Below are 11,918 nucleotides of genomic sequence, written 5' to 3' on the forward strand. Positions count from 1 at the left end.
AGTTTTCCCAGAATCCCCAGGTGGGTTGCCCCAATCATTGATAAAGTTCGAGCTGAGCAGGGCTTGGTATCGATATCGAACGCTTGCTCGAGTCGTGGCCACGTCCATCCTTCAACGACGGCAACACTCAGTGTCTTTTGAGAACCAGGCTGGCGGTGTAATTGGAGAGACAAAGCAGAGGGTGCAAAGAAGGCATGCTGACAGTGAGACGCGACCGAGACGCGCCTCGCCCGACACAAGTCTGATTGACACCCTCCGTACAAAAGACATCCAGTCAGGCAGCCTAGTGGCTTCGAGATTCATGATAACGTACGCCATAAGGATGGAAGATATCGGTAAAACGTCTCTGATAAGACGAGGTGGTCGAGATAAGGCCAAACTTTTGAAGGTGATGTAATGTGCGGCTTTGGCTATCCGCCGATATGGATCGTGGGCCGAATCGGATAGAAAGGGAGTGCTAGCGACCCGAGAAATCGTGCACCCGTCGTGGGCCACACGTCGTGGTGTGGCTGGATCGTGAGTGGGAGAGGGAGTGGGAGTGAAGTGTTGTTTCGACGAGGAGTACCTCTAAGGACAGCTCCTCTCCCCCACTTAAAAACTCACGATGCTTTGCGTCTTCGCCTTGGAGCTGCGAGGCAGGCACGCACCCAAAAGAGGCAAGGGAAGCAAGCTAACTGCCCAGTCAAGCGAGAAAGAGCGGGCGGACGACGCGACGACGATGGTAGGTGCACCTGCCGCCAATGACAATTTCAATCAGCAATGACATCATTCTTTCCTTCGACCCAAACTTTTACGAACTTTTTTCACCGGATCTTTTGCGCCTGAGAGTTGGGTTCCCCATCCGTGTGTGTTCCAAACGAGCATCGTGAAATGACCGATAATGGAAGCTTCCTTGTACTGGGGGGATAATACCTAGATCAGGTACTGGGGGGAATGGTTGGGGCTTGTTTCGTCTATTACGAGACTGCCCTGTCCCTTCTATGGCTTGTTCTGGGTGTCGCAAGCAGTGCGCGCGGGCAAGGACTTCAGTTCCGGTCCCGGGCAGACAGGAAGGAAGGGACAGGGCAAGGGCAGATACATACTTGTAGAGGTAGGGCAGGGCCATTGCTTCCAAAACGCGAACCCATGCCTTCCTTGCCTGCCTCAGTGCCTGCCTTGCCTGCCATTGCTCGCCTGCGGCCTGCCTGCGCCGGTCTGTGCCTGCGTCTTCGCTTCTTTCTTTGCGGCATGGGCCTGGGCTGCTTGGCCTGGGCTGAGCCGACTGGGGTCGGTCGCTGCTGCCCTCTGCCCGTGTTGAAAGCGACGTGGGGCCGTGTCAAGTGTACAGTGCCGAAGGCAAGCGAGAGCCGGGAGAGGAGGGAAGGCACGCACCTCAGACTTTGCAGAGAGAGACAAGAGGGCGCCATAATCTCCGTCCCCGGCACGATGACGATGGAAACGGCATTCTCTCATACCAGCCGCCCTGCCAACAGTGTCTTCAGTACGGGATGAGGTATGCCGCGGCATGGCGGCCACTGATGCAAACGAGATTCGAGACATGGCGAAGCTAATTGAGAACGATCAAGACCAAACGGCGGCTCGATGGTCTGGGGTAAAATCAGCTAGAGCAAGCAGAGAGGTGGGAGCATCACCAAGCACGAAATACGGTGCTACGGATACAGACTGTTGAGGAAAAGGCTAATACAACTTCAAGGAGGCAGGTATGGGGTAGTGCCGGGCCAACAACTCTCGAGACCAATGTCCGGCTGGAGCCGCAAACACTTTGATCGTCAACTGCCTCAGTCTTCCAACCACCTGCGAACTTGAGCCGACTGGATGCGTCGCGATGCTCTGCTAGGCGGCGGGATGCCAAGTTTAGACACTCTCTCCGTCCCAACTCTTTTCGATTTGTCGGTCGATATTGGAACGAGACAAGAACGGACCTGTTACTCTCGACTCCCGCACATTGCGCCAAGATGTATACTCTCGACAATGTATCAGTGTCGACTGCGGATACGGATAGGATAGGCCAATAGCTTCTATGGGCATGATTCCGGCATGAGCAGTTCGATACCAATCTGACAACTCTCAACGTTGCATTGCTCTCCAACTTTTTCTTTGGCACCTAATGACTGAGACGGGAACCGAAACCTCAGGCCATTCTGCAGCAGTGGTGTCGTACAGACAAGCTCCGACCCCAATTTTACTCTACCTGATAGAGTACGGTTACCACTGTCGAAGCTATCGAGTCTTGAGTCTCTTGAGAAAGAGCTGCTGCTGCGGGTTGTCATGCTCTTTGATGAGAGAATGATGGGACCATTATTTTACGCAGTATGGCAGTATGTATATCAGCACCAACGCTAAATTGACTAGAAACCCTGTCCCTGCTCCTGCCCCCGGTCTATTTCTTTCACCTTTGACCCAGTCGGTACGTTTTTCTCTTCATCCCTGCTAGCGCATCTTGAAGTTTTCCACTCCTTTTTTTTGCGAGAGAGAAGGAAGCACCCACCCGGGATCCGTACTGTCCTATCAAAGATGGTCTGCTCTGCACTGCTCATTAGTCATCCCGGTACGTTCTTTTCTGCACTGTGTGTGGTCAGGTTGCTGTGGCTCAACTGCTCTGCCACTTGCTTCCCGTCACTGCTCAGTCTACCTTACCTTACTGTGTAGGTAGAGGCCTTGACCGAGAAGACGTGTACCACCACCACCACCACCACCACTGCAAACCAAGAACCAAGAAACCAAGGCGGCAGCATAATCAGACCGGACTGCTTACTCCTCCCGTCCCGCCCCTGCTACAGCTTACCTTACGAGCCGACGGAACTTTGGCTTCCTCACCTTTCCCCGCCTGTCCCTGCTCTCCTCCAGCGACTTCATGTTTCAACCTTTGTCCGCTCCCGGCACCTCGCACTGCGCGTCGTCGCGGCATGGATTGGCTCAGCATTCGCATATCAGTACGGAGTACGGATAGGCGTGCCAGGCATGGCTAGGCGTGGAGATTATGGACATGACAGGCAGGGTGGGGTGAGAGGGTGGGTGGCCAGGGCCCGGTCGGTCATCGCTGATCTGATCTGACTCTACCGGAAACCTCAACGTCCTTCCTCCCGCACCCAGAAACCCTCGATACCGGAGGGGGGACGGCCTCAACGGTACCGGCCGGTAGCAGCCATCGATCATTGCGGGAAGGAGAGAAAGGAGGGGGAAAAGATGGAACAGACATTCAGAGAGCGATGATTGTCTTGTCTCTCATCCCACCTCCCATTTGACATCTACCGTGAGCAAAAGCTGCCGTGCTCATCTAGAAGAGATTCTGCCCAGTGGCCAAACACCCATGCATCCATCTCACACATGTTTCTTCATCCGTTCAAGGAAATACATACCTACTGGTAGGGTAGGAAAGGAAAGGCATCAGCCAGATGCAATGCGAACTGGGCAACTTGCAAGACCAGGCCTGGAGTCCACCACCCGCATCTTCAAGCCTCCCAAGCCAGCCCGCCGCCGTCTCCGCCTCCGCCTCCGCCTCGGGCTTCTCCAAGTCTTGGGCCAGTTGCCAATCTACTGTACTGGGCTAAACTGTGGCAGAAGGGGCTCCCGGGGAGGCGAAGGAGAGACTGAGAAGCAATACCTACGGGTAGGTAACAGAAAGGGAGGGAGGGCGTGACTGCAGCAAGGCTTGCCAGCGCCTACAGATAATTCAGAATAGGTATGGATACAGAACAGATGCTCGCTCTGGCTTTCGTTGGCGCTCTTCTGCCATTCTTGCACCACCAACATGACGCCAACGCCATGCCGTTTTCTCTCCTCTCAGGTTCTCACTTCTCCATGGCCAAGATGAAAATCCCCACGTCCAGATGATACAAGACGGTCAGTGTCAGGTAGCTTGCAGCGGAGCATTCTTGTCGTGTCGTGCGTGTCGGCCCCCTCCACCTGTCTCCATGGTGGACGACCAACAACGGGAGAAGCAGCAAATGGTGTTGGCGGTGGTGATGGACGGACATGCAGGATTTAGTTGCCATGGATCGTCAGCAAGCTCCCCCAGGCAGGATACCTTGCGGCCTCGGGCATGTTCTGCAGACGGTACTTTGGAGACCTTGGAGTACCCGAGTGCATCTTCTGCATCTTGTACATAGCTATGGATGAATTGATGGACGAATGAATACAATGAGGCAATCCAAGCCGGGTCGAGTGCCATGCCACAGCAGACAGGCAAAATGATATCCGTACCCAACTGATAGGTACCTATGTTCAGTACTCTCTCTGTAAAGGGCAGTCCTCAACGCAAGCAGCAATTGTCGAGCCCAAAGCCCATAGCCCAAAGCCCAGCCGGCTTGCCGTCTCCGTGCCACCATCCCACGCAGCGTCGCCTCGTCTTGTTTAGTTTTTTGCTGGATGGTCGGTCTTTCCTAATTTTTTTTTTCCTGCTCTTCCTTTCTCGGTCTGGTCTGGCGGGCCCCACACCCCGTCGCCGCCGCGCTGCTTAGCGTCGAATCTTGCTCCAGCCACACCCCAACCTTTTTCTCTCCTTCCCTCCTTCCCCCGGTGCCATGAACGAAGTAAGTACGTACTCCTTGATGTACCCGCTTTTTGTTGCTCGCAGCAGCTGTGAGGTGCAGCAGCAGCAGCAGCAGCTGTGCGCCATGTTCCTCGCCTTCGTCTTCTCTTGAGTATTCGTCTCTCTCCCACACTCAACATCCTTCTCCACCACCACCACACTCTGGTGCTCCCCCGGCCTCCCCTGCTTCACTGCTTGACCGAACACGTCCACGCCCATACCAAGGATCACCCCCCCGATGGCCACCCTGGTCTTTTTGGTCTTTTTCGCCGTCTCTCGCACTTGCAGGGATGCTCCTGACCATCAGGTACGTGCTACTACAACTCCCGCCGCCTGGGAACAGAGGGCGTGTACATACACTACGCACTACCACCAGAGGCACGGAGTACGGATATCTACGCAGTATGTGCAGTGAGGTGGGAAAGTGGCTGCTTTTGCTGGCTGGCGTCTGCCACACATTGCACGCATTTCCCACCTTCTCCTCAACTGCACTCGCTCTCTCTCTGTCGCCGCTCTGTTCTGCAGCCCATCGCTGACCCTGGTCCTAGTCTTAGTCCTTCGCTCGTCTCTTTTTGCTGGGGGCGTGGCACGGCACCGTGGGTGTGTGTGCTGGGACAAAAACCAAACCAGCCAGACCAGACCAGACCAGACCAACCCGAACTGAGAGGTGCCTGGTACCGGTAGCTTTTCTTCCCTCGTTCCCTGTCTCTTCTTGCTGGGAGCGGCGGTGGTGTTGCACACAACCACCACTGGCACTCACCACACACCACACACACCTGGCTACCGCCGCCTCCCCCCCAGTCTCCCACGCTCTGCTGAGGTACTTTGTACTGGGCGCGGACTGCGGTGCTCGGAACTCGCTCGCCATTCAAAACCACTCCGTTCCCTCCGGAGCCGCCCACCAGCTTGTTCTCTCTCCAATCTTTGTGTGCTCCAAACACCAAAGTCCAACATCCTCAACATCCACGGCACAAAAAAGTCGTCTCAAGAGATAGTCAACTTTCCGTTGCTCTTCTTGCATCCTTCCTGGCACACGACACTTGCATCCCGAAGCAAGAGCAGGAACAGAATTCCAACACAGACAGACCCAACCCCATCCTGTCCAAGAACGAGACATCACAACCGAAAAAAAAGAGAGTCAACGGCATAACTCTGTCACGACCCAAGGCACGGAAGGAAAGGATTGACCCCCATAGTTTTGCACCTATTCGGCTGGTCTCCTTAACCCTCTACCTCTTTTCGATCAGTCAAGCTCGACCCAGAACCTGACCGACCATACGATCCCCACGAACGTCGCAAGCCACCGTGCAGGGACGTCTCATCGCCTCGCCTGAGCCTCCCATCGGCCCCTTCTTCCTTTCGAGACACTCGAGTCCCCGTCCTTCCCCAGCTCGTCATTGCATTCCACTTGCTTCGACGACATCTCCACGGGACCCTCCTCCCCAGCTACCGACATTCCTCCTCACCAAACATACGACGGAAGTTTCTTGCCCTGTTGCTGGAACATTGCCAGAGCAGAAAACCCGACAGTCGCCCGCCTTCCTTGACTCGACCTTTCTCTCCCTCCATGTAAGTGGTCAACTGCGACTCCTACACAAAAACGTAATACAGCTGTAAAAACAACAAAAAAATACATCACCACCTTCGTCATCATTGCTTACCGCTTTTCCTCTTTTTTTCTTCTCATTGCCATATCACTTTCTCAGCCTTGCCTCTTTCCTTAGTCCTGTTCTTGATCCCTAATCGCGGGAATTGCGTTTCCCACAGCCACCAACGCTACAGCCATCAGCTTCTTTTTCTTTCCTAGATTTTTCCCACTCTCTCTACCTCGTTTTCTTCCCTTATTTTTTTACCAGTTCAGTCATCGGAATAGATGCACCACAACCGATTTCCTTACCCGACTAAATAATCCTAAAGTCTCCCATGGCCGCGACAGAGCTGACGGGAACCTTCCAATAACACAGAAATCCTAATTTCCTACCGGCGTCTCTTCGCTCATCCTCGGCCGCTCCGCGTCTCACCTTAATTCTTCGCTGAATTGATACCTATTTGCTTTTCCGCCACTATCCTCGAGCCGCCACACTTACGCCGTGCCGGGCGCACGAAGCCAACTTTCTCACCATACACCTTCATCCACCACATTCTCCGTACACAACCGCGGGAATGCCTTACACACCACCCTCCCACCACCGATCGCCAGCAAGCTCAGCACCGTCATCGCCCGACGTGAGCAGACGTTCCTCCTTCCAGTCCAGCCCCAGACCGTCATTACCAAGGTCAGCATCATACCTCACCAAGCACAGGAGAACGCCGGCAGCGGCAGCAGGTGCTCCCACAACAAATGGCAACTCAGACCAACCTACACCACCAGGAACGTCGGACGATTTGAAGGGCATGGCCACCAACAGCAGCAGTGTGAGGCAATCACCGCCGCCATTGACAGACGAGCGAGGCATGCCCAAGGGCGCCATCATCTCACCACCCGACTCGGGAAGCGAAGAGGAGGACGTCGCAGAGCGTGGAAGGCAGATTGACAATCTTAAGGAGCTTCAGGACATCATCAGCCAAATACCCGTTAAGAGGGAAGCCTCCCCGACCAGCTCCAAGCTCGACCAACCCGCACTATCTCTCATCACCAAGGAAGACCTCCCCAAGGAGGGTTTGCCCACCAGCTTTAGTACCAGCGCCCTGGACGCCCTCGCTCAGACGGTCGCCCGCCGCGTCAACCATGTGAGATCCAGTACCGAGCCCAGAATAGTAATGGAGTCGGCTTCCATCACTGGCTCAGAATCCGATTCGGACGGTAACAACTTCGAGAACAAGCCGCCAATGGTACGCAAGAAGTCTGGAGAGCTCGTCAGACCCGCACTCCGCCCCGCCTCTGCTCGCAGGCGGCCATCCAGCATGCCTGGCACCCCGACCTTTTCCAAGGCCGTTCACTTCGATTCACACCTCGAACATGTCCGCCATTTCCTTCAGGTTGATCGGCCGCTCGCTGTCAGTGCCGGATCCTCGCCGGTCGATGCCTACGACAGTGATACCGAGTACCCCTTCCCTGGAGAAGAACGCCAGAACGCTCGCACTCCACCGTTCGAGTGGGAGATCGTCACGGCAAACCACCCCGCCGATACCCCCATCCGCAAGTCACTGCCTGTCCGCCTCGAGAGAGTCTGGTTGTCACCCGACCAAAAGAACTTGTTGGGCTCTGTTGCAGTTGCCAACCTAGCATTCCAGAAATACGTTACGTGCAGATTCACTCTGGACTACTGGAAGACAACCTCGGAGGTCGGTGCCGAATACTCACATGAGGTTCGCGCTCAGGACGACCACGTCGCTCAGGACCGATTCACGTTCAGCATCAAGCTCTCCGACCTGGCTAACCTCGAGACAAAGACGCTATTCTTCTGCATCAAGTACAACGTCAATGGCCAGGAGTACTGGGACAACAACAACGGCACCAACTTCCAGGTCGACTTCCGCAAGAAGCATTTGCCCCAGAACGGCAAGCGAGGCCTGCAGGGCGCTGCTGGCCGCCCGGCGCTCCCCCGTAGCAACCGCCGCTCGAGCCCTTCGTCGGCGCCTCGGCCTAAATCCATGCCTGTCGGCTTCGACGATTTTGGCAACCAGTCCAAGCTGAACTTTGACCAGCCCATCCACGAGTACTTGGGCGAGTCAGGCCCAACTGCTGGACTTCGCCTCAAGATCAACAAGTCTACCGGCAATCTGGCTAGCGATAACCTCTCGAGTCGACTGACTGCCCCCAGTGGACAAGCCTTCTCCAACCGCTACGACTTTGGTGCCTCCCTCACTGCTGCTGTCCAGGCTGCAAAGGACACTATTGGCAAGGACCGCAATCAGGATGGTCTCTATATGAAGAGCCATCGCAAGATTCACGTTCCTGCGCAACAGCCCCAGCAGGCGAAGCCGGCCCCTGCCGTGACCGCTCCCCCTGTCTCAAAGCCGGTTGTGAAGCAGCCTACCGTCCCTGGCACCGACTCTCCCAACCCTTCTCTTGCCTCGTCATCATACGAGGAATTGGTCAACAAATACTGCTTTGTACGTACTTCCGGTCAACAATCATCCATGTCCGACCCTTTCATCATCGACCCTCACCGATCGCCCACTCTCAGCCCAAAAAGCATGTACTGACCTTGGCTATCAACAGTTCGGCTCCAAGCAGTCCAGTCCTCAGATTAAGGATGGCACGTTGAGAAACGGCAAGTTCGACGGAGCTGACGATGTTTTCGCGACCCGTGGATCCAACAGCACCAGCTCGAGCTCCAACGGCAGCCCCAGCATGGCCCACCAAGCGCAACACGCCGGACCCGCACAACACCACGCCTTCCACCTCCGCGACTCCAACCCTTACTTTCAGCACCTAGGGTCTTACGGTGCATCACCAGCCTCATCTCCACTCAGTCAACCTTTGCAAAGCGAACGACCCGCAAACCAACGTCCGAGTCAGGCTACCACCCCAGCAATAATGAGGTCCGCTTCCCCCTCGACCTCGGTGGGTGGCTTCCCTTTCGCCGGTACGTCGCCAAATGAATTTCCGTACGCCCAGCAACTGCAGGAGCGCTTTCCATTCAATACCGAGACTCATGCGGCAACAGCAATTAGGGGTTAACGGCGTCGCTCGCTCCACCATGTAACCGCGATCGTCTCTGCGGTCTCGTCATTTGACTTTTCTCGATTGTTTTTTTGGACGAAAAAATTTCATCTTATCTTTCGGACACTGGCGTTTAATGGCATTCGACGCCAAAAGGCCAGGGACGGCCATGGCATCGCGGGGAGGCGTTCAAAGAGTCATTCACAATCCATGGCCCTCCATTCGATTTCGCGACTTCCCGAGCATACGAAGGGCATTCGGGGGTCATTGGGAAAACAAACAAAACAACCTTGCTTTCTTGGTCTTTCATTCGTTGCCCATTCTTGATGAGCTCAACGCAGCGTCGAGGGTTCGAGTCTCCTTTTCGAATGGGTACTCAGGATCGATCTGCATACAAGGAGTTCCTTTAATGCATAATTCGCTCGCACCTTCACTCTTGACCTTCAACAGCGGCTGTCATTGCGCTTCGAATTATCTTGTCATTTGTATTTTGCTCCTTGTCGAGCTTTCTTTCCGCGCACGGTAGAGGATCCAGGACCACCAGCACACGACATTAGGGGTCTTAGAGGGATACTGGCCATCGAATACTTGCTTTATTGGATTGGGATGATACTAGATGACATGAGATTGTCTCTGTCCGCCTTAGGCGGATGATATCAAGGGTGTGCACCGGATCCCCGACCTGTTCAACTACCCCAGTACGCTGAGTGGTATTGACGGGCCTGTCGAGGAGATTCGGTAGCGGTTGGGTTTGGAACGGACAAAAGTTGAGGAACCGAGTCTTGAGATTGATTGAAGCATCGGCTCGTTCGTGACACAATAGGTACCGGTTCATACAATGGGCGTTGGGAACATGGACGCAGTCACTTAGCAGAAGCGTTCGGCCATTTGGCTTGATTAGTTAGGGTAGCATGGGAAGACAAAATAACCTGCCATTGCTCACACATTATTATTCTCTGTCATGTCGTTGCTGTACTAACTCAGTCTTGCGTTCCAATTCATATTAGTGATGCTCTCAACACCCCGCCACATACCCCGGACGCACCTTCACCGCCGGAGCGACACCCTACCCCTTATCAACGTCTTACCTGCCATTGACAATCATCATTTTCAAGTTCTCAACCTCACAACCCATACCATGCGACTGCGACCGCGACCGCGAACGCATAATGATAGTGGCCTTTTAATACTTACCACGATCAAGTGATTCATTCTCTAAGGTCTCGTCGGTGCTTCATTTCGTTTCGCGGTTTCAGGCAGGGTCGTCGTTTTCGCTTTCGGATTTGGGGGCAGAGTTGTACGAGATGAGTGGGGTCGTTCGTGTTGCATGATCTGGGGCGCCCATCGTGAACGAGGATTCGGTCCCGATGTGTGTGAACCCCGCTCCCGGGGTTGCCAAGGGACGGGATGTTTTCTTGTACATGGCTTATGGGAGAGTGGCGGATGCGAGCAGGATGGGTTGGCGATGATGAGCACTCGATGGGATATTGGTAGTCTGAAGCATAAGTTCGCTTTCACGATCGCTCAGAAACAGTCCCCCTCAAGGACGAATGCGGACTCTTGGACTCAGGGCCGCCTGGGTCGAAACACATGGTAGAATGCAGTAGCTTTAGAATAAAACATGCTTGAAGATCTAAAAGCACGCTTGCGATGTCGGACTGGAAGGACAGTTCTGCGAACTGCGGATCGCAGTATCCAAGAAGGAGAAACATGCTTGTGGGCTGGCAGTCCAGGTACATAGACAGAAAGATGTGGTGCCTTGCTAATGGAGACGACATACAGGAATGAAGATACAGTGCCACTAGAGACATCTGTATTAGCAGTCTCAACGACCTCATCGTCAGCATACGGGTGGCTATTAACTCGAGGGGGATCATGGTAGTATCTCTTATCAATAGGACACCCGTGGCTTGCTTAGCCGCATAGAATTGCAAAATAGTAACGGGGTTGGCACTCTTAAGCCATCTGACACGCCCGGACTTAACTTGCTAAAGGGTTCTCGATAGGTTTTGAAAATCGAATGTTTTAATCTTTGCGGCTCTTCTGTGTTCGTCTTTGGTGGCCTCCGGGTTGCGTAGTCTATGGATCCGAGTTCATAGCATCAAAGTTATTGCAACCAGTGGTATTGTATTACAATATGCAACACTGTTCTACGGTGCGCCATAAATCCTCCTTCTAAAGTGATTTTACATCCTTCCCCCAACCCTTTTTTCCCTCTCACTGCTCAGTCATACCAGGAGGGCACCCGCCAGTATAGTGTTCACATTCCGCAACCCAATCACTACCGTAGCTCGAGGCGCAGTTCGCTTGGGTGATGGGCGTGCCCATAATACACTATAGGTGTCAGCATTGCAAAGGTGCTCATAAATACTTGTTGGAACCTCTTACCGCCTGGACGTTGGTCGTCTTGTTCACGCAGTATTTATGGCCAGAGCCGGGCTGGCAGAAGTGATAGGCAGCGTGCAGATCGGGGACGCTCTTCTTGTAACAGCTGCACATCCAGGCTGAAACACTCAGAGGAGCGCTGAGATGCGAAGTCAGATATCACTCAAGCAACAAGGTGAGGACATCTTACAGGTACAAAAATGCAAGAATCGGAGCGGCCTTCATTGTGAAATGATATGGACAAGTAGGACTGTACAATGGGGTTGAACGATGAGGATGATGGGGTTCTATACAGAGGGTCTAGAAAACTTGGCGTCTTCCATTTTATAACCTGTTTGCTATGTATTCTGACAACCCACTTAGTCGTGATAGGTAGCCTCGACTGACTTGTCG

At 54.0% G+C, this 11,918-nt stretch overlaps 3 protein-coding genes across 3 annotated transcripts; 2 read left to right on the forward strand and 1 right to left on the reverse strand.

The window, feature by feature from the left end:
* Positions 1 to 933: 933 nt before the first annotated feature.
* On the forward strand, positions 934 to 1,491 carry CPAR01_03476 (uncharacterized protein; the record flags this gene model as incomplete). The annotated part of the gene is made up of 1 exon (XM_060487763.1): positions 934 to 1,491. The coding sequence occupies one exon, from the start codon at positions 934 to 936 to the stop codon at positions 1,489 to 1,491; it is 558 nt and encodes a 185-aa protein (XP_060355091.1).
* A 5,104-nt stretch (positions 1,492 to 6,595) lies between these two features.
* On the forward strand, positions 6,596 to 9,158 carry CPAR01_03477 (uncharacterized protein; the record flags this gene model as incomplete). The annotated part of the gene is made up of 2 exons (XM_060487764.1): positions 6,596 to 8,587; positions 8,697 to 9,158. Coding segments are annotated over 2 exons (2,454 nt in total), but the record flags the coding sequence as incomplete, so codon positions are not given.
* Positions 9,159 to 11,357: 2,199 nt separating this feature from the next.
* Positions 11,358 to 11,750, reverse strand: CPAR01_03478 (uncharacterized protein; the record flags this gene model as incomplete). The annotated part of the gene is made up of 3 exons (XM_060487765.1): positions 11,358 to 11,474; positions 11,529 to 11,664; positions 11,716 to 11,750. The coding sequence occupies 3 exons, from the start codon at positions 11,748 to 11,750 to the stop codon at positions 11,358 to 11,360; spliced, it is 288 nt and encodes a 95-aa protein (XP_060355093.1).
* Positions 11,751 to 11,918: the final 168 nt, after the last annotated feature.

The sequence above is a fragment of the Colletotrichum paranaense genome, assembly GCF_030867605.1.
Source record: "Colletotrichum paranaense strain IMI 384185 chromosome Unknown Scaffold_2.1, whole genome shotgun sequence".
NCBI lineage: Eukaryota > Fungi > Ascomycota > Sordariomycetes > Glomerellales > Glomerellaceae > Colletotrichum > Colletotrichum paranaense.